Source organism: Engystomops pustulosus, chromosome 5, assembly GCF_040894005.1.
Source record: "Engystomops pustulosus chromosome 5, aEngPut4.maternal, whole genome shotgun sequence".
In the NCBI taxonomy this organism is placed as follows: Eukaryota; Metazoa; Chordata; class Amphibia; order Anura; family Leptodactylidae; genus Engystomops; species Engystomops pustulosus.
This window is the reverse complement of record NC_092415.1, coordinates 140702183-140725190: the sequence shown is the minus strand read 5'-3', so window position 1 is coordinate 140725190 and position 23008 is coordinate 140702183. Positions and strand designations below refer to the sequence as shown.

At 43.6% G+C, this 23008-nt stretch overlaps 1 protein-coding gene across 4 annotated transcripts in view; it reads left to right on the top strand.

Annotated features, from left to right (window-relative positions):
- PDE1C (phosphodiesterase 1C) overlaps positions 1 to 23008 on the top strand; it is a 520097-nt gene that overhangs the window by 441662 nt on the left and 55427 nt on the right. For all 4 annotated transcript variants that reach the window (XM_072153240.1, XM_072153239.1, XM_072153241.1 and 1 more), the window contains one exon: positions 20773 to 20873. In XM_072153240.1, coding sequence (XP_072009341.1) covers positions 20773 to 20873 — 101 coding nt within the window. The remainder of the gene's footprint in view (positions 1 to 20772; positions 20874 to 23008) is intronic.

The following is a 23008-nucleotide window of genomic DNA, read 5'->3' as shown; positions in this document are numbered from 1 at the left end:
TCAACTGTCTTTACCCAGGAAGAGCTACGGCGCTGCCTCGCAACCACTAAGATAGATAAATCACCAGGGCCAGATGGCATACACCCCCGGGTTCTGCATGAACTATGTATGGTGATAGACAGACCGTTATTTTTAATATTTGAAGATTATGGTTATGGTTCCACAGGACTGGCGCATAGCAAATGTGGTACCAATATACAAAAAAGGATCAAATAGCGATCCTGGAAACTACAGACCAGTGAGTCTAACTGCTGTGGTGGGGAAAATATTTGAGGGGTTTGTTATAGATGCTATCCTCGATTATCTCACTGTGCACAACCTTATAACCCAGTGTCAGCATAGGTTTACGAGAGATCGGTCCTGTCAGACTAATCTGATTGGTTTCTACGAGGAGGTAAGTTCAAGACTGGATCTGGGGGACGCTGTGGATGTTGTATATCTGGACTTTTCAAAGGCATTTGACACCGTGCCACGTAAAAGGTTGGTATATAAAATAAGACTGCAGGGAATAGGAGAAAATCTGTTTATTTGGGTAAGTAATTGGCTTAGTGATAGAAAACAGAGGGTGGTCATTAATGGCACATTCTCAGATTGGGATGACGTTACCAGTGGAGTGCCACATGGGTCAGTATTGGGGCCACATCTTTTTAATATTTTTATTAATGACCTTGTAGTGGGTTTACACAGTCAAGTTTCAACATTTGCAGATGATACTAAGCTGTGTAAAGTAATAAATACTGGGGTCGATAGTTTAGCATTACAGAGGGGTTTTTTTGGAAGCTTGAGGAGTGGGCAGAGAAATGGTTGATGAGGTTTAATGTAGATAAATGTAAAGTTATGCACTTGGGCCACGGAAACAAAAAGTATAATTATGTTTTAAATGGTCAATTACTTAGTAAAACTGGAGCTGAAAAGGACTTGGGGGTATTGGTGGATGGTAAACTTAATTTTAGTGACCAGAGCCAGGCGGCTGCTGCTAAAGCAAATCAAATTATGGGATGTATCAAGAGAGGAATAGATTCTCATGATAAAGACATAGTTTTGCCCTTATACAAATCCCTGGTCAGACCACACATGGAATATTGTGTACAGTTTTGGGCACCAGTGTATAAAAAGGATATAGTAGAGCTGGAACGGGTGCAGAGGAGAGCAACCAGGATTATTAAGGGAATGGGGGGATTAGAATACACTGACAGATTACAAAAAGATTATTCAATTTAGAAAAAAGACAACTGAGGGGAGACCTCATTACAATGTACAAATACCTGAACGGACAGTACAAGGATCTCTCCAAAGATCTTTTTATACAGGCAGTCCCCGGGTTACATACAAGATAGGGTCTGTATGTTTGTTCTTAAGTTGAGTTTGTATGTAAGTCGGAACTGTATAATTTATCATTGTAATCCCAGCCAGAACTTTTTTGGTCTCTGTGACAATTGGATTTTAAAAATGTTGGGTTGTTATAAGAATCAATATTAACACTATAGCTTCATTACAGACACTTTTTATAACTGTTACAGCTGATCATTGTAGCCTAGGACTAAAGTACAATACATTACCAATATCCAGAGGTCCGTTTGTAACTATGGGTCGTATGTAAGTCAAGTGTTCTTACATAGGGGACCGCCTGTACCTAGGCCTGTGACCAGGACAAGGGGGCATCCTCTACGCCTAGAGGAGAGCCGATTTTACCATCAACATAGACAAAGGTTCTTTACTGTACGAGCAGTGAGACTATGGAACTCTCTGCTGCAGGAGGTTGTTATGGCGGACTCTATGTACATGTTCAAGAGGGGCCTGGATGCCTTTCTGGAGAGAATAAATATCTCGGGTTATGGGGATAAAACATTTATTTAATTATTAAAGGTTGGACTTGATGGACTTGCGTCTTTTTCCAGCCTTGTATACTATGATACTATGATGAAATCTTCCCTCAATTATGAGTCACTTTTAGATACTGCAGGGGGAGCATAGCATCAGATGCCCATATCTTGGTCTCTACCATAGCTAGAACCATGCTTTTTAGCATGGTGCCATATTAAAGATTAGAATCTCATGTTTCAAGTCACACCAGGATTGTGGATCTGTGAGCTACAGAGCAAGTGATTTAGGCAGTTAAAGATAGGCATATTTAACTGCATGTATCTCTGGTACTGTAGCTCACAGAATCACAAGCCTGACATCACTTGCAAAGCATTGTTAAGGTACTAAATAGATATGGGCATGTAAAGTGACATTTCTTTTTTAAGCCTCTCACTGTGACTCATCTCGGCTCTCTTCAGCTCATTTTCATATGGCTTTGAGATCAAATGGGTAGGATTTAACATAAGTGGCAATTCTACAAAAGCATATATCATAGCCCACCTGAAGAAGCTGTTAATTTAGTGGGGTAAAAATTACTGACATTCTATTAATTTACTTGTGTGCTGCTTCATATGTAAACTGTGTTTGATGGAGCTACTTCAGCAGCCACAGCACAGCTTTCACTACCTAAGGTTGAGTCTAGTGAACATCATTGGACTAACTGGGCTCCCAGTACCTGATATATCTGGTGTTTCAAAAATAATAGGGTAGTGCATCCTTACAGGCAATGTGAATGGGGCTTACTTTCAGTGAGGCACGTGTAGTGAAGCCAGAGATTACTCCTCCTTTCACTGAAATGCCACATAGGTGTTGATGAGTCTGATGCAACTCCTTGCTCCAAAAGGTTTACTTTATCAGATATTTTGGCTTCATAGAAAACAATGGGGGTCATTTACTAAGGGCGCGATTCGCGTTTTCCCGACGTGTTACCCGAATATTTCCGATTTGCACCGATTGTACCTGAATTGCCCCGGGATTTTGGTGCACGCGATCGGATTGTGGCCCATCGGCGCCGGCATGCGCGCAACGGAAATCGGGGGGCGTGGCCGAGCGTAAACCCGTCGGATTCTGAAAAACTGCCGCATTTAAAAAAAAAATTGTGGCGCGAAAATTTCACTCACCTTCATCCAAGTTAGGCCGGTGTATTTTGAGGCATTCCAGCGGACTTCAGCGTGGACGGCGGAGGAACTACCATCATAAATCCCGGCCGGACCCGAATCCAGCGCAGAGAATGGGCCGCGAATGGGATCGCGAATGGGCCGGGTAAGTAAATCTGCCCCAGTATGTTCAACTACATACATTTTATTCTCAAAATGACCACATTGTGGTATGTTATTTTGCACCCTAAAATTTGATTAATGCTGTGTGCCCTGTGGGTAAAACTGACCACCACATTGTGGCCTCTTTAAAAGTTTTGTATATGTATTTGTTATACTGCAAGAAATTAAAAGGCAAATAAAATAATATACATACAACTAATGCAGCTAATTTTCTTCTTACAAGCATGTCAGTGTTGATGCTGCAAGGTCAGCATGTCACTTCTACTACAGAGTAAATAGTGTAAAAGCTTAAAACAAAAACAAAAGAATTAGAAGATGAAAAAACACACATTGGGAGGGATTTATCCAGGCTTGTACATCTGAATACAAGAATATAAGCTGTTACAATTCCTGGCACAGGCCTGGGAAATGCAACTATGGTAATTCCCCCTCTACACCACTCGGGTGGAGTGGGATAAAACATTAACATCATCAATAAACACAACAGTACTTGTTAATTTTTAAAGGGTATATTTGAGTATTTAACCTGAGGTGTGTACCTACCCAAATATCCAAATTTACGGCATGTATTTTGACCTAGTATTACTGAATAACAGGGCTTGCCTTTGTCATATGAAAGAATGTCCCCTCTGTCACATCTAGTGCACTTATCTGTCTGCATTCATCTAAGCTTCGATAGATTTGACTTTAAATTCCATGGCTTCAAATGACCCAGCGAATATACCTTTCAAATGCAATTTGGAAGCTACCGCTGGCTTGTGCAGTGTCCTATTTCTCTATCTGGGGGGACTACTTCATCAATTTACAATATATAAATGTCAGGATTGGAGATGCTTTTATCCAGCATAAATAAAATAGGATGCTTTACCACACATGTTCACTTCCAAGTCTCTCATCCCTAGATCCCAATGCACATTTTAATATGACATACTGTTATTCCACAGCATTGGGGCTACAGATGAAAAGTACACAGTTGAGATTTTGCCAAGCAAATTTATTATAAAGGTGCAAACTTTTGTCTTTTAGAACATGCTGCTTTTGCTCCTTATTCAATGTGTTAAAAAGATTCTTACATTTACAGTGTGCTCACTGCCACTTACTATACTGTACCCTAGTGAGATTACAGAAAGAGTAGGGCACACCATTAAAAATACATAAACTATAGCATTAGAAAGCTTGTTTGGCAACAAGTTTGTAAAACCCTTAAAGGCAAAGCCAATTTTCATTTTCATTTCAACATGTCTGCCCTGCTTTCCCTGACCCTCAATCTTTCTATTTCCCTTATATTTATCCATATCAGGTCATGTGATTCTTTTTTTGTTTGACCCCATCAGGAGCAGGACATTTTTCTGTTTTTGCATTCCCTTTTTCGCTTCATTCATTTAAAAAGCCATCTTTTTAAATTTTTTTTTGTAAAAAATGGCATACAAAGTGTCACGGATGCTCCCACAGCCCATATCTCGGGTCGCGGGCTCACCCGTGCCCCTTTCCATTCGCAAGCGTGGCACCCACGCCTCTTACCTGTCCCCGGTTCTCCGGCCATAATGGGGCTTCCTCATCTCCTAGGGCGTGCGCTCCAGCTTCAGGAGATTTAAGAGGCCAGTACATTGTTAATTGGCGCTGGCCATTTCCCAGAATTCCATATAAAGCAGTCCTCTCCCTGCACACCCTGCCGGCTCTTCATACCTTGTGATCTAGAGAAAGCTTTGTTCCTACGCCCTGCGCTGTTATTGTGATTTCCCATTGTGACCCCAGTTCCGTTCCTGACTATGCTCCTCTGCTGCCTGCCTTGACCTGTTGCTACCCGTCCTGACCTCCTGCCTGTCCCCGACTGAGATTCTGCTGAAGGTCTGTGTACCTCGCCTTGGCTCACACCACGGACAAAGTCGCACCTGTGGAACAATCTGGTGGTACCGCTGCGCAACAAGTCCAATCAGCTTTGCGGCGGGCTCTGGTGAAAATCGGGTGCCACTTGGGTCCACTACGCCAAGAGCCTTACTCAAAGAAGGGTTTGGTTTGTGTAGGATAAACCATATTTTTTACTTCATTCTGTGAAGTGTACTGGGAAGTTTTAAAAAGTTTTAAATGTGGGCAACTAGAACAGTTCTGCTCTAAGAGACTTCTGATAAATCTCCCCAAACCCTTTAATCCTATGGGTTAGTACAATTAAAGGGACTCCAAATCTATATAGTTATGTTATGTCTTAATAACAACAAGAAATTTACAAAAAAAATCCTTCGTATTATCGTTTTCTGACACGTTTTCATCATGCAGAGTTACATAAGATGTAATACTTTTTGCAGAACATGCTTACATTTCAATTGATACCATTGTAAGACATACACAACCCTTTGAACACAATTTTTACACATTTTTATGGGAGAAAAAAATCGGATCGGATCTGATTATCACACATTAATGGCTGGCTCAAAGAAAACTATGATATAATACAAGCAATCCCCACTGTATTAACCGTCTTGGATAAGGTAACAAGAAGGTCAATATGGTTCAGCATAAGAAAAAAGGTGGAAGTTAGCAAGAAAGGGGTTTGTGACAATATATTTAAAGGACATCTAACAACAGGATGAATGATTGTAAACCTAGCACACTGCCATAATGGTGTGTGCACCCTCTGGCAGGATCTGCTCTTATTTAAGCTTCTTATGCCCTGGTTTTTAAGAAAACAAAGGCTTTAAAAATTATGCAATGAGCCTGGGGGGCTCCAGGCTCCATAGAAGTTATTGAAGCCTGAAGCCTTTCAGGCTCCAATGTATAATTTTAAAAGCCTTTTTTTGTAAAAACCAATTTAAAAAATTAAACCTTTTATGTAAAAAAAAAACATTTCTTGATTTTGCCATGTTCTGACAGCAATAACTTTTTCATACCACAGCATATAGACATGTGAATGGTCTTATTTTTGTTGGGATGAGATCTACCTTAGGTCACTTTTAATTAAAATTATTTTGAGTTGTAAAATGGAGAAAAAGTGGCGGTTTCGGTGCTATAAATGACTGTTTTTATATTTTGATAGATTGGTACTTTTGGGACACAGGATACCTAACATGTTTAAGATTTTTTTTTTGTTAATACCAGTTATAAATAAAGGGGAGTGATTTAAACTTTTTGGTTTTTATTATTTTTTGAACTTTTTTTTACTATCTTCTACGATCCCACGGGTACTTTAGGCCCTGGGGGTTTGATCATTTCTACAATATACTGCAATACTGCAGAATTGCAGTATATGGCAGTTTTTGTAGTCACATTTTGCTAGGCAGGCTTGATGACAGGCCATAGAGTCTACCATAGACTCCTGCCTGTCACAGCAACTGATCGCTATCCCCGATGACATCAGCCAGAGTTTATTTAAAGTTCAAATGTGTAAACTTTTTTGAAATGTGAATAGATAAAACTGGAGTAGTCTTCTTCATAAACTAGAAGGATTGCACTGTAGCTGAAAACATCCATTTAATGAGTTCTCAATAAATTTAAAAACAGTGTTCATTTTTTTAACAATTAAAGTAGCCGCCAACTTTTTCAATTAAGATCTTAGTGTGTTGGTATAAAATCATACAGCTCCAAACATTAATTTATTTGGCATTGTCAAACCTACACATAAAAAATGAAATGACTTTAATGAGAATCTCAAGTCTGCTTAACTCACTCCAAAATAAACAGATGGTGTGTGCAGTTGCTTTGACAAGCCACAGTAGCACTCACTTTGGCTCAGACTTCATGACTTCATAACTAAAAGATTATTTTTAGGGAAATAGGCTTCACTTTAGAGATTACTAACAGTGAGAATTTTGACTCTGCCCTTATTGATTTTAACAGGGAAATAACTATAAAAACAGTTGTGGGGGAGCAAACAGCCTCTGTTATTTTTGGACTTTTCATAGTGTTGAATTTGTCTTAAATACCTGACTTGAGAATATCCTTTTAAAGGGAATTTGTCACAAGAGACCCTATTTTAGCCTCCACTAAGTCCCGAAAGGCAATTAATAGCATATTCTCAATCAGTTTTTATCAAAATTCTGTATTATTCCTTATTATACAATGCCTTATTAACGTCTTTATTGTTATTAAAATATCAAAATATATACATTAGACCTGTAAAAGTACATTTAAAATAATATATCGGCAATAATCCATAGAAGTGGCAGGGAGATGTAGAATAAGGATACTCCACTCATAATTTCAATCACATTTTTTAATGTTATTTTAAGAGAATTTTTAGGTCTATTGTATTTTATGATTATACCACCATATTGCATTATATCAGGATTTTGGTATATATTTTGATAAAAATAAGGAACTGTCAATCATTTATTTTTAATCCCTAAGGTGGTGTCCATCTACATTCAATACTTTGATAAATATGGTGCACTATAAGGCCCTATGCACACAACCTCATGGGGCCAGTGATAAGGTTGCAGAATTTGCCGTCGCATCACTGCCCCAATAGAAGTGAGCACACAGTGGGGCAAATTTACTTACTCGTCCGGGGGAGTTCCCGAAATTGCATTGTCCGACAACAATACACTGTGCCGCGATTCACATTTACTTACCCGCCGGAGAAGTTCCCGAAAGTTCATTGTCCAACGACAATGCACCGTACCGCGATTCACTAAGATCGTGTGCTCGATATCCTGCATGTGTTGCTTCCCCGCTCAGGTCCGCCAGAGTTCACCTTCTTCTTCCTGGTGTGTCTAAGTGCATTGATTGTGACACAATTTTAATCTTAAATCCCGCACTCAGTCAGAATCAGTCGGATCATCCGACGCCCCCTTCCCCCCCTGATTTCTGTTGCATGAAAGCCGATGCTGCTGTGCCAAAATCCGATCGCATGCGACACAACTCCCTTCTAAATCCCTGTCGCAGCGACGCTAATCCCGTTAACGTCTTGCAGTCCGACGGAAATGCGATCCATGGACCCTTAGTAAATAAGCCCCAATGTTTCATCTCACCACAACCATGCCAGGCAGCTACTTGACATTCAATGGAGAGGGTTGTGGAGCACTCACCTCTCCTCCCTTCAGTTGTATGCTCGCTTTGGCTATTGCCTGGGTGACCATATGTTTGTGTGCTTGATGTCTAAGGCTGTTTGTACTGTTTTGCATAAATATGCCCCATAGATTTTTTTTTACACTTATTTTCCCAATGCCAAAATTTTACGATATAATTTATGACTTGAATAATCTGTTAAATTTTATCTTGAAGGGTTTTACTACTAGAAATCTCCAGAATTAGCCAAAATAATTTTTTTTTTAAAAGTAGACCTTACTTTCCATATAATATTATTTAATATAAATTGAGGCATTTTCATAGTAAGCACTGTAAATTATTATCAGCTTCTTCCTTGTTAATGAAGCTCTTGTGAGATTAGTACTTCTTAATTAAATGTACAGAAACCCTGGGACCCAGAGGCCCGACTGTAAGAATTGCTTCTCTTCTCTAGCACTCAGGAGAGTTCTCTAAATACATTAATAATCTAAAAGTTCACCAGTGTAAACAGCCATTTAGCAAATTCCCTCTTTTTTGACGCTGAGTGTTATGTGATGTCTGTAATAAATTTACATAATGTACTGGCGACTCCTGCTGGAAAATAATTCATAATAGATCACATTGTGAGTTAGCATTCATCCGTTTCTGTATGGATCCAAAAATGAAAAAAATTGAGAATTAGCATAGGAATAATAGCACTTTAGAATACTATTGTATTACTGTACATGAAGTACATTCTTTCACTCAGTAATTATCATCCATAATTATAGTATTAGTATTAGCCATTAATATTAAGGGTCCATTCACAATCAATTTTTTTACTTCTTTTTATGTTTCCATTTACAGTGGGTACAGAAAATATTTAGATATGCAACATCCCCCACCGGGGCTTAGCCCTTTGCGGTGAGGCCTGGAGTCAGCCGGGGCCCGCGGTACCGGAGTGGCTGGCGGTTGCGGCCTAAGCACGCTATTGTCACGGTGCTTGGTACGGGGGGAACCGGAGGGCTGTCCTACAGCCTGGCAGGTCTCCAGCAGGGTGGTGTTGGCAAGAAATGATGAGGGAGCGGCTGCTATAGCGGATCTCCCTGGGGCAACCCCTTAATGTCCCGAGTGTGAGTCTCTGGGTGATGGACAGGGTGCCGGTGATGAAGGCAGGGGTAGTAGCAGGGACCAGACGGAGGCAGCAGTTGAAGAAAACAACTTACAGTTCTTTATTGGAACCGCAGGAACATCAGCAAACGTGCCTTTAACAAGATGGTGGAGTACTGGAGAGGTATTTGGAGGGAGCCACAGGATGTAGGTCACCAGCCTGGATGTATAGGGCAGGCTGGGAGGCAGCTGGGTCCTTAGAGGAGGCTTCAGCTCGGTCCTGGATCTCTTCAGGTATCACCCTTGAAGGTAGGATGATACCCCTTTCCTCACTACACTAACTCTAGTCTTATTGCTCCACTTCAGGCAGGGGCTAGGCTCTTCCTGCACTGGTCTGGTGTGCTAGAGACTCTGAGCTACTGCTCAGCTAACTACTCTCTGCTTGCGTCCTGCAGACCCAGAGGGCCTGACTAGGACCGGTCTCTTCTCCCTTCTGGGAGAGACTGCTCTCCTCTCTCTCCTGAGAGAGACTTCTCTCTAAGACCCCTAGAACGTTCCTGGCCAGAGGTTTTATTACCTCCCTTTGGTCAGGTGGTGGCTGCTCCTCCAATTACCTCTCAGTAACACAGACATTGGTTGACATAATTACATCTCAGATTAACATCTGCCTTGCCAGGCAGGATTAACCACTGCAATTTCCCCTTGATCCTATAAGGACCATGTAGTGTAATGTGGTGTTACCTACAGGTGGGACGTATTCGCAAGCACTACCTCGCCATTGCATCGGCGAGGGTGTTGCATACCCCGGGGGCAATTGAAAGAGCCGCCCTCGGCTCGACTACAGATGGTTTGGGACACAGAGGGGGCTAAGGGCACTTCTAGGAAGTGCAGGCTATGTGAGGTGTAGGGACAAACCGCCCATGGTCCTGGAGACAGGCACCTGGGTTGGTGTCGGACTAAGACAAAAATATAGCTGTATGACAGTTGGTCGCTGACGCCATTAAACCGAACTGTACAGTAGGAAAGGTGTGGTGTCATGTCCTGTAATCCACTCCTTGCACCAAGGCCTGTATATTTGTTTGATCAACGCTTCTTCCCTGGCGGCAATTATATGGTGTCTATCTGCATTGCATGAGCATATGCGACACGAGTACCTCCTGACTGACAACCTTACCCATGTATGAGTGGCATCCAGGTGCTATCTGTGTAACACCCCCGGTCCCCTAAAGACCCGCAGTTTACGGACTACCCCCATGTGCAAACCTCAGTTTGAGGGATCAGGTAGCGGTCAGTGTTTTACACAAAAAGACGGTCCGACACAGCCACACTACAACCTGAAAAGCCTATAAAAAGGGTTAATGCAGACTACTGGCAGGTATGACAGTGTGCAAACATTTTTGTAAACTCACATTGGATTAGCAGCCCAATGGGTACACATCTTATAACATAACGTTACAGATAGATAGGCTACTCAGAGTAGCACGGTAGCAAATGTCTCTTTTCCTGCAAAGGAAAGGCATAAAAGTGCAATCAGAATGTCCATACCTAAAAAGGAAGGCATTAAGTGCAAAATAATAAGTCAATAGACACAACAACTTTTCCCTGGTAGTCTCTGGCAAAAGTCTCTCAGAAGGTCTCTACTGACAAAGTCCATCTTCTGGGTACAGCCCTTGATGTGGGGGAAAAGTGCAATGAAGAAGCAAAGGGTCTCCTCTATTTGGAGAGGGACAGAGTCCTTTGAAGAAATCTCTGCTGTGGCAGAGGAAGGGGTGCTATCATAGCACAAGACAATGTATAATCTCTTGACTGAGATAAATAAGGGTAAGAGTCTCAGGACAGTTTCTGGCTCTGTAGGGAAAGTGGAGAAGTATACACAATCTGTACATAGTACCTGAAGAGGGCTACAGCCCTTCAGGGATTAGTCAGTATTGCTGGGTTCAGCAAAGACAGGATCCAGCTCCTGCAGGGAATCCTGTGCATCCTCAGCGGGAGTAGGTGCCGGCTGGAGACACCCGGTGGCAGCAGTGGATACTGCAGGTGCAGCAACATCCTCCAGACTTTCAGGGGGAGGAGCGCTGTCGCCCGGAGTGTCGGCTGTTCCAGCCGGGGGCTCAACTGAGCCAGGGACCACGGAGGGGTCCAGGAAGAAATAGACAGAGCCCGGCGGCCGCGCCGCGGCTCCTTCCAGCTCCGGTTCTTCCGGGGCCGGGTCATCACCCCATTGGTAACCGGCAAGGGGAGATGTGGGCCTAGATGGAACCTCCGGACAAGGTTCGCTAGCCGGGATGTCTTCTCCCACAGAAGAGCCGCGGGACCTGGCAATGCTCCCAGCAGGGGAGACGGTGGGGGTGGCGCCCTGGATCATGCCCGGCCCATGGATGGCAATGGGACCCGTACTCACGATTACCGTGGATGGGGCATTCACGTGGGTCACCGCCCGGGGACTCGCAGCCGAGGAAGAAGAGGTGTTCGGAGATTCCGGCCACTCGTCGTCCTCATACCAGTCATCGTGCGGGTAGTAGCGGTCCTCATCGGAGTCGGGGATCCGGATCACACCAGCCGCCCAAGGTCCTCGGGGCCCCTCTTGCAGGGAGAACTCAATGCACTCGCCTGGCTTCAGGTTGTGCTGGCTCTCCGGCAGATCAGGCCTCTTGACGGACCGGCGGGGTATAAATACTTCCCGTCCGGTGTAGTCCTGGGTGACGAAGCCATAGCCCTTCCGCTTGTCGAAGAACCGGACCATGCCGGTGGTGCGGTTCTTCTCGACCCAGGCTCCCGCTGTGGATCTGCCGGCCATATACCGCTGGGCCTCCTTCTCTCGGCGTCGCTGGTCTGAGACAGCGTCTCGGAGTCGCCGGCGGGCGGCCTCACCTCGGCCTTGAGGCTGCGGAGGTTTCGGTGCTGGGGCTCGTGGCTCCGGTTCAGGCTCGGATCTCCTTGGGCAACAGGTAGGTGCCGGAACAGGAGCAGGAACCACCGGAGGATCAGGAATCACCACAGCGGGGCTAGCAGGCCGCGCAGCAGGAGTAGTAGGCCTCGGAGCAGGGGGAGCGGCAACACTAGGCCCAGGCGTTGGCTCGACAGGAGTCGGGGCCTCCCCACGTGGCGCCTCCACGTGGGCCCGCGGTACCGGGATGGTAGCCGGGATAGGGACGAGGATCCGCCCGGGTGGGATTTGGTACTGCGTCACCGTTTGGTAACATGTCCTGGTGACGAAGGCCCGAGTCCATCCTCGGTGCAGCCGATGTCCAGCGGAGGGTCTTCGGACGGGCTGCGCAGAGACCACCACCATAGTCTCTAGGACCTCGTAAAAGTCCGGACGCTCCACAGGAGGGAAGGGCGGAGGACCCCACATGGTGCTGTCCTCACTGTCCAAAATCCACTCAAGTTCTGGCGTTTCTCTGAGGCGGGGCAGGAAGTCCGCCTCTAGCCAGTGGGAGGAGTCCAAGTCCTTCCCGCCAAGAGCTGTGGCGGGCTCTAATTTTTCCTGCGCCACAGGAGGCGGGGTTCGCGCCATTCGCGCGTGGGTGGAGCTTGATGCGTCATCTGGGTTTCCCGCCAGTGAAGGTTTTGGCGGGCTTGAATTATTTGCTGCGCCACAGTTTCTGAGGTAAAAATCTTCGGGCACGGCAGCGCCGGATGTAGCAGAGCTGGTACAGTTCTTGCCAGGATTAACCTCTGGAGTGCGGGAGCGGCGCTCGACCGCACGTGGCAGCAGTATAACACAATTCATTCCAGAAACACACAAGTCCTTGGGCCTAAACCCGGATGGCAGCAGGGTTAGGCAGCACAGTCTTTTTCCAGTAAAGGAAAGTCTTTAATGCCGTAATAAGGCACAGAAGTATCAATCCTGTTCGTGACGCCACTTGCAACATCCCCCACCGGGGCCTAGCCCTTTGCGGTGAGGCCTGGAGTCAGCCGGGGCCCGCGGTACCGGAGTGGCTGGCGGTTGCGGCCTAAGCACGCTATTGTCACGGTGCTTGGTACGGGGGGAACCGGAGGGCTGTCCTACAGCCTGGCAGGTCTCCAGCAGGGTGGTGTTGGCAAGAAATGATGAGGGAGCGGCTGCTATAGCGGATCTCCCTGGGGCAACCCCTTAATGTCCCGAGTGTGAGTCTCTGGGTGATGGACAGGGTGCCGGTGATAAAGGCAGGGGTAGTAGCAGGGACCAGACGGAGGCAGCAGTTGAAGAAAACAACTTACAGTTCTTTATTGGAACCGCAGGAACATCAGCAAACGTGCCTTTAACAAGATGGTGGAGTACTGGAGAGGTATTTGGAGGGAGCCACAGGATGTAGGTCACCAGCCTGGATGTATAGGGCAGGCTGGGAGGCAGCTGGGTCTTTAGAGGAGGCTTCAGCTCGGTCCTGGATCTCTTCAGGTATCACCCTTGAAGGTAGGATGATACCCCTTTCCTCACTACACTAACTCTAGTCTTATTGCTCCACTTCAGGCAGGGGCTAGGCTCTTCCTGCACTGGTCTGGTGTGCTAGAGACTCTGAGCTACTGCTCAGCTAACTACTCTCTGCTTGCGTCCTGCAGACCCAGAGGGCCTGACTAGGACCGGTCTCTTCTCCCTTCTGGGAGAGACTGCTCTCCTCTCTCTCCTGAGAGAGACTTCTCTCTAAGACCCCTAGAACGTTCCTGGCCAGAGGTTTTATTACCTCCCTTTGGTCAGGTGGTGGCTGCTCCTCCAATTACCTCTCAGTGCACAAAGACAGGATGTAACACAGACATTGGTTGACATAATTACATCTCAGATTAACATCTGCCTTGCCAGGCAGGATTAACCACTGCAATTTCCCCTTGATCCTATAAGGACCATGTAGTGTAATGTGGTGTTACCTACAGGTGGGACGTATTCGCAAGCACTACCTCGCCATTGCATCGGCGAGGGTGTTGCAGATACCTTTAACCCCATAGCGCAATAAGACGTACCCTTACGTCTTACTGCGCATGGGGGAGTATGAAGAGGGCTCACGGGCTGAGCCCTCTTCATAGTCACCGGGCATTTGCTTCATAATGAAGCAAACGCCCGTCGCTAACACCCGCGATCGGTGCTTGCACATTGTACATTGTAATAGATGGTATGCAAAATCCCCATATATTGCCATACTGTAGTATGGCAGTATATGGTAGGATCAATCAGACAACCTAGGGTTAAAGTACCCTAGGGAGTCTGAAAAATAGTAAAAAAACTAAATAAAAAAAAGTAAAAAAAAAAAAAATCATATTAAAAAAACATAAAAATTCAAATCACCCCCCTTTCCCTAGAACTGATATAAATATAAATAAACCGTAAAAATCATAAACACATTAGGTATCGCCGTGTCCGAAAATGGCCGATCTATCAAAATATAATAACCGTTTTTCACTGCGTTTAACCCCGTAGCGGAAAATAGCGCCCGAAGTCGCAAATGGCATTTTTTTGCCATTTTGAAAAATAGAAAAAATTCTATAAAAAGTGATCAAAAGGTCGCACAGTCCTAAAAATAGAAGCATTGAAAACGTCATCAGAAGTCGCAAAAAATGACACCACTCACAGCTCCATACACCAAAGTATGAAAAAGTTATTAGCGCAAGAACACGGCAAAATGAAGAATTTTTTTTCTGTACAGGAGGTTTTAATTTTTGTAAATGTATGAAAACATTATAAAACCTATCCAAATTTAGTATCATCGTGATCGTACCGACCCAATGAATGAAATAGACCTGTAAAAACCAAGCCCACAAGAAATGGCGCAAATGTGTTTTTTCATCATTTTCACTGCATTTAGAATTTTTTTCCCGCTTCCCAGTACACGGCATGGAATATTTAATACCATCACTACGAAGTGCAATTTGTTACGCAGAAAATAAGCCATCACATAGCTCTGTACACTGAAAAATAAAAAAGTTATAGATTTTTGAAGGTGGGGAGTGAAAAATAAAAACGCAAAAACGAAAAAGGGCCTGGTCCTTAAGGGGTTAAAGTTCCTTTTTTGCTCAATAATGTACACTCTGCATGCCATCTGGTCAGAAAAAAACAGAAATGTAGATATGTTTGATAATTTATTAAAGAAGACAAACTAAATATTACATGTTCAAGTATTTAGACCATTTTCTGTGATACTCATATTTAACTCAAATGCTTTTCATTTCCTTCTGATCCTCCTTGAGTCCAGCTGTGTTTAGAAGGACTGTCAGCTCACAGTGCATGTCAGAGCACATAAGAATTATAAGTTCTAAGGAACTGCCCAAGCACCTCAGAGGCAGAATTGTGGCCAAGGTTACAAAATAATTTCTGCAGCAGTCAAGGTTCATAAGAGCACAGTGGCCTCCATAATCCTTAAATGGAAGAAGTTTGCGAAGACCACAACTCTTCCTCGACCTGGCTGTCCAGACAAACTAAGCAATCGTGGGGGAAAAGCCTTGGTGAGAAATGTAATGGATAACCCCTACATCACTGTGGCTGAGCTCCAAAGATGCAGTAGATGGATGGGATATAGTTCCACAAAGTCAACTGTCAGGATTCGAACATGTGTTCTGATGTCTGGTACTGTGTGTCCTTGTTTGCTGAGTCACTCAGCTAGTTGAATAGTTGTCCGTTTGGACTATTTTGTTGAACCTACTTGAAAAACCCACCACCTGTTTCTCCTGATTAGAACCTCCCTGAGTTTACCTTGATTGGTCTACCTATATATATGTGTCTCTGACACTTCCTGCTTTGTGTTAGGATTGTGTTCAGTTTATTGAGTACAGCCTGTGCACCCAGGAGACCTCCTTGCAGGAGATCTTCTTCTAGTTCCTTGGAACACCACCTTTGCTGACTGCAAGTTGTCTATACTGCACCTTCAGCTCCTGAGATACGACAGACTATTACTCTGGTCTCTACGTTCCTGTTCAAGACTGCTATTGCAGCCCCCTGCGTGCTATCCATGTACTGCCTCCAGCCTCCTCTGCCTTACCTGACTACTGGGCTCCTGCTCCCGTCCCACTAGTATCGTGACACTATCACTGCAGCCCTCCACCAGTTGGGGCTTTATGGCAGAGTCTGCTGATGGAAACCTCTCCTCAGTACAGGACAAATGAAAGCCTGCATACGGTTTCCAAAAAACACACGAAGGACTCCCAGACTATGATAAATAAGATTCTCTAGTCTGATGAGATAAAGTTTGAACTTTTTTGGGTGTAAATACTAAGTGGTATGTGTGGTAGAAAACCAGGTACTGCTCATCACCTGCCAAATACAATCTTAACCGTGAAACATGGTGGTGGCATGATCATGCTATTGGGGTGCTTTTCAGCTGCTGGGGCAAGAAGACTGGTTGCAATCAAAGGAAAGATGAATGCAGCTATGTACAGAGATATCTGGGCCAAAGGTTCCCCTGCCAACAAGACAATGACCTAAAAGGAAATCATACAGTTTTAGGCTACATTCCCACTACAGTATGGGGGGGGGCGTATATACGGCCGACGTATATGTGGCCGATATACGTCCCCCATACACTTCTATGAGCTTGCGGCGCCCTGCGGGAGCGGTACGGTGCAGCACACGTGCGGCACCGTACTGCTCCGTAGCCCAGGAAAAGATAGGACATGTCCTATCTTTTCCCGTATTATGGCGCTGCGGCCACCCATCGCTATGGAGAGGGGCGGGGTGAGCTGCGCTCACCTCCTCCTCCTCTCCCTGCGCTGCCGTGTGCCCGCCGTGCTATGGTGCGGCGGGCTCACAGCAGTGGGAATGTAGCCTTAAACAGTAAAAAAAGCAGCATATATACTCACCTACACTGCTCTTGAAGTTGATCCCAGCGCTCGTCTTTTCTCACCAGTATCACCTACAAAAGAAAGTTGTAAAAACAGGACAAGATGTCCGGCGCTCCAGGCTGGTTATTATGCATGACCTTGCCACCTCCCTCTCTTAGGTGACGTCACATGAGAGAGTGGTGGTGAGGGTGTGCATAATTAGCAACCCTGAGTGCCAGACATCTTGTCCCTTTACTCCATGCTGCTTTTTATAACTTTCTTTTCTAGGTGATCCCGGCATGTCAAGCTTAGAGAAGACGAGCACCAGGATGAACATCATGAGGAGCCTAGGTGAGTATATATAGCATTTTTTATTGTTTTAAATTGGTAGATTTCCTTCAAGCACACAGCTCGAATAACAAAGCAGTGGCTTCAGAACATCTGTGGGACCATTCTTGACAGGCCCAGACAGAGCCCTGACCCAAACCCAATTGAACATCTCTGGAAAGACTTCAAAATGTCTGTCCACCAACGTTCACCATCCAACCTGAGGGAACTGGATAGGATCTGCAAGGTAGAATGGCAGAGGATCCCAAAATCCAGATGTGAAAACTTGTTGCATCATTCCCAAGAAGACTCATGGCTGTACTAGCTCAGAAGGTGCTCCTACACAATACTGAGCAAAGTGGCTGATTACTATGAACACAATGACCACATGATATTTCTGGGTTTTTTTGTTTAATAAATTAGCAAAAATATGTACATTTCTTTTTTTTTTTTTTGCTGTCAAGATGGGATGCAGAGTGTATATTAGGGTTGCAGAGTGTACATGAGCAAAAAAGAGAACTTTATTGACCTTACCAATAAAAGAAAGATATGTTCTCCAGGGCAAATTGGGCCAGATGCAGCACTTTTCTGCACTTAAGTATAGTTGTTCAGCCTTTATTCTGGGGCATTGCTGTGCCTAAATTATCACAAGTTACAACCATCTGCGATGAATTGAGTTCCTGCCTCTTATTAATAAGTTTACTTTAGGTACATTTTAGGTGCACTTTAGGTGCACTTTAGGCGCACTGTTAGATTGGGGCAGTTACATCCTCCAGTGTGGATCCCCACAGTGTGATCCTCCCATAAGCTTCTATCCGCTTCTCTCCCACACCCCAGCATGACAATAACACTCACAGCAGAGGCCAGGTGTGTGACACCCTGCATCCAGTGAGCTCCTCAGCAGTGGCTTCTCCTGGTGGGGATCCTCTGGTGCGGATCTTCTGCTGCCCCTCTGTAATTCTGGCAAGTATTTCTCCTCAGACACCAGTGTGGTCATTCTGCTACATGAGACACTTCTCTGTACTATCTGCAGCTCCCACTCACTTCTCTTCTCTCCTGGTCTAAGCTGCTGCTTTTGCAGTTTGTTTTGTAAATAGAATATCAAGAGGTGTAAACAAAGGCTGCAAGTAGTGTTTTCTGAGCTCTGCTGCTGCTGCTCTGCTGCTGCTCTGCCCAAGAGCTCAGTGGGGGACATTTATCACACTGTGTTGCTTCTTAGTGTACGCCACCTTCAGGCTGGAGTGTTTTTGCACCTGAATGAAAAGTCGCTAATTATGAATATTATTAGGTGCAGCATAACATCTGGATTGGTAGGAATTGGTAGGATAAATAAGGGAAACATGTTTATTTTTGCTACACGGCTAGTTTGGTGTTTAGTCGCAAAACTGGCACAAAAACAGTGTGACACTAAAAAAAGGCGCTAAAACAATGGAAAAAACGAGTGATACATCTGGACTTTTGTTTCTGCAAGAATCATTGAAATCATGGCAAATATATCACCCTCTAAGATACATCAAACAAGTCCAAAACCCAGGTAAAAAACAAACAAAAATAGACTAAAGAAAAATAACCCCCTTTGTCTCAGTTGAGAATAATTCAAATGAGAAAAAAAATATCCCAACTTAGACAAATATGCCTTATCTGAGATGAAAATGTATCAAAAAGTAGTAGAAGAAATATAACAAAGTGGTGATAAATCTACCCCCCCCCCCCCCCCCCACAATGTTTCATACCCAGCTCTAATAGGTTGCTCGTCAGAATTATGGACAATGTACAGTATAATACAATGGAGCAGATTTATCTAAATTTTTTTCTATTTTGTGTTTTTGTTTTGCACCTAAAATGTCTCTACAGGCGGTCCCCGGGTTACGTACAAGATAGGGTCCGTCAGTTTGTTCTTAAGTTGAATTTGTATGTTAGTCAAAACTGTTTTTTATAATTGTAGTTCCAAAAAAACATTTTTTTTGCCCCAGTGACAATTGGATTTTCAAAATTTTTGCTGAAATGGGACCAAAGATTATCAATAAAGCTTCATTACAGACACCTTACAGCTGATTATTGCAGCCTAGGACTAAAGTAAAGCTTCCAGAGAGCTTCACCAGAGGTCACAGTGGGCAGAGGGGTCCATCTTTAACTATGGGTCGTCTGTAAGTCAAAAAGTGTAATGTCACTGAAGTATAAATGGGTACATATAGAGGACTATACAATCGCTGCTTCCTGATCCTGCTACCTGAATGCAGGGGGAGGACTCAACCACAGCAGAGGATAGTGATTGGCTGTTGCCAATGTATTTGGTGGTTTCCTAGTGAAGTCAGTGCCCTTATATGGAGACTGAAATCACTGGGGACCTCCCTCCTTTTGAGGGACATATGTGTTCAGGCGGGAGGGGAGGGGTTATTATGATACTTTATATTGTTAAGCTATCATATTTTTTTTTCTGCTTAATAGCATCAATTTAAATGAAAAATTATTAAAAAACATAAAGAACAACTGTATGCTTTTAACAAAAAAAGTTTATTAAACAATTGTTTTCAATTTCGAAACAAAGGTTTTTGAAATTTTGACAATCTTTGAGGAAATCATTGTTCAGTGCGGAAAATAAAATAATGATCAGGATACTTTTCTTGTGCTTCCTCACTAATTTTTGCATGCTATTTTTTACATTAAAGTCTATGGGGGAGTGGAAATCTGCATCAAATCTGCAGTTTTTATGCAGAATTCCCTCATCTAAAACAGATGGGGAAAAAAAGAAAAAAAAAACTGTGTGGAAAATCTGCATTAAAAACGTACGTATTGGATGCTGATTTTGCTCATGACAATCCACATCATGTGCATGTAGCCTAACCTAAACACTTTTTTACTTTTATTTTAAAAACAGAAAAAGAACTCGAACAGTTTCTGGTATAATGTTAAAGATAATCTTATTATTCTACAAATCACATCATGTTTGCACCACTTAGTAGTAAATAGTAAATATAGAATTTGCAAGTACAACTTAAAAGAAATCTAGAATCAAAATCCATCCGGATAAATGAGGATACTTACTTATAGATCCAGGCTCAGACTGTACTAATCTTCTTATATTTGTTATTCATGGCCTCCTTCCGTCTAACATCAACTTTTACAATTATGCTAATGAGCCCAAAGAGCTCTGATGGTGCCCCTCCTCACTAGCTTCATAGGCTGTTCCACTGTCTCACCATTCACCCTGCTCCGTCAGGACTTGTGCAGTGAGCAGGAAGTGTTCACTGCATTAGTGCTGAGGGAGCAGGGATGGATCAGACAGTGAAACACTCTGTAAAGGGGCTAGGGTACTGTGCCTGGATCTAAGAGTATGCACAACTGGTTTAACCATTCTTCATCTGTGTATTTTTTACTGAAACTTCAGATATATGAAGAATTGGTTGTACAGTATAATTTGATTTATTGTCAGTTCGTTCTTTACTAATCCATACTAATTACGTATCCATCTCTCCTTGAATTTTAGCACTGGCTAACAGAACTGGAGATATTTGCAATGATCTTTGCTGCTGCAGTCCATGACTATGAGCACACTGGCACAACAAACAACTTCCACATCCAGACAAGGTAGCAAAGAAAAGGTTTACTTCTTCTCTTTCTGGAGTCTTTTCTCAGCCTTTCTCCCCTTATGTCACATGTCAATCTATGGGTGTTGCAGGGTCATTCAAGACTACCTTGAGCCCATAGAGGTGAAAAGTTTTACCACAATGAGCAAAGCCATATGGAGGTCTCTTTTAGCAGTTCATGAAGTCTTATTGGGGTACTGTTACCATTAGTAGGAGACACATTTAAAATTATTTGTTTTATACAAATCTGAATTAAACTGTAGCATAAATTTTAATGACTCTTTTCACTCATAAAAGAATGACACCTACTGGAGTATATATCCCAAATATTGTATCCAATGTAGCATTACTCAGTGCCCCACAGTGCATTAAGTTCTGTATTAAGAAGCTGTGTGGAGCACCGTGTTCTATTTCAAAACTTCATTGATCTATTTTTCTCACAAAGATTATTAATAATTTTAAAAAAAACTGCTCTTTATTTTTTTCTACATACATGAAACCTGAAGGTAATAAAATCCCCAGAAGTCTGTATCTGATTAACTTCCATACTTTATTTTACTTTCACAGGATAAAATGAATATGCTTATAATATCCTAGCTGATAACACACCTCCTTCTCATCAAGCCATTATATTAAACTGAATAATAATATGCTGTGTTATTGCAGAATATATTTTCCCCCAGAACAATGGCTAGGAACAAGAAGAAAGTTGGTGAAACATACGGGGGCATATTTACTAAAAACAGTGCAAACTGCACTATGCACTCTTATATACCTGTGCACATGAATGAACGTGCAAAGTCTGCCAGAAAACTGGCACAAGGTCCTAAGAAAATGTGCCTCAATGGCCCACATTTATAAAAAGTGGTGCAAACTGTACTATGTGCATTTTTCCTCACTAATCTGCCGAGTGCAGCAGATGATTGAATGCTGGCTCGCGGCCTTCATAAGAATGGCGCACCCTGCACTGCTTGGGAAGTGTGTACCATTTTTTAGATGCATCCTTAACATAGAGGGGGTCATTTACTAAGGGCCCGATTCGCGTATTCCCGACGTGTTACCCGAATATATTTCCGGTTTGCGCCGATTTTCCCTGTATTGCCCCTGGTTTTTGGCGCACGCGATCGGATTGTGGCGCATCGGGGGAAATCGGGGGGCATGGCCGAACGATAACCCGACGGATTTGGAAAAACCTCCCCATTTTTAACAAAAAAGTGTTGCGGGACACACGCCTACCTTCACCAGGTATAGGATCGTGCATTCCGGCGGACCTCGGGGAACTTCAGCGCAGCAGCGACATCTGGTGGACGTCGGAGGAACTGCCTTAGTGAATCGCCGGAAGACCCGAATCCACCGCACAGTACGCGCCGCTGGATCGCGAATGGGCCAGGTAAGTAAATCTGCCCCAGAGTGTGCAACACAATTCTGTCGAGTTGCTATAATAAATATGGTGCATGGTCCAACTCTGCACAGGAACGCCCCTATAGGTGCAGAATGGACATAGTGCAGCTGCGACACAATACTGGCACAGGAACATTATAAATGTATGTGCAAGCAGTTTGCACTTTCTTTTCATTGCAAAGTCAGACAGAAAACTGGTGCAAACGCTTTAATAAATGTGGCCAATTGTACGAGGACAACTAAGCCTTTTATTATAGCTAATTGCAATCTCTATGTTGTTTCTTAATTATTTCCTCTTGGAAGGAAAGATTCAAATCCAATCTCCATGTATCCGGAGGAAGGGGTTTTATTCACAGATTCATTCTTAGAAATAAAGAACACTTTATTGAAAAGGAATGTTGATGAAGTGCATCCAATCACTTTTACTTTTATACCAATAGATGCCATTTTATCAATCCACCCTCAGTTCTATTATGTAACTAAATATTTGGGAAGCAGTCAGTAAAAGTTGTATGTTGACAATACATGTCATAGGCATAGATAGGGATTCAGCACAGCACATTCATTCACAGGTTTTTACACAAAATTACACCAGGTCGGACATGGCAGATTTGTGCCCTGCAGTGTGGCCGCTAAGGAGAAACATTAGGAGGCCTACAACTTGCTGCATGCTGCTTCTTCTTCCACTTTTCTGCAATTAAGATAGGAGATTCGAGGAGGAAAATTCATTCTTCT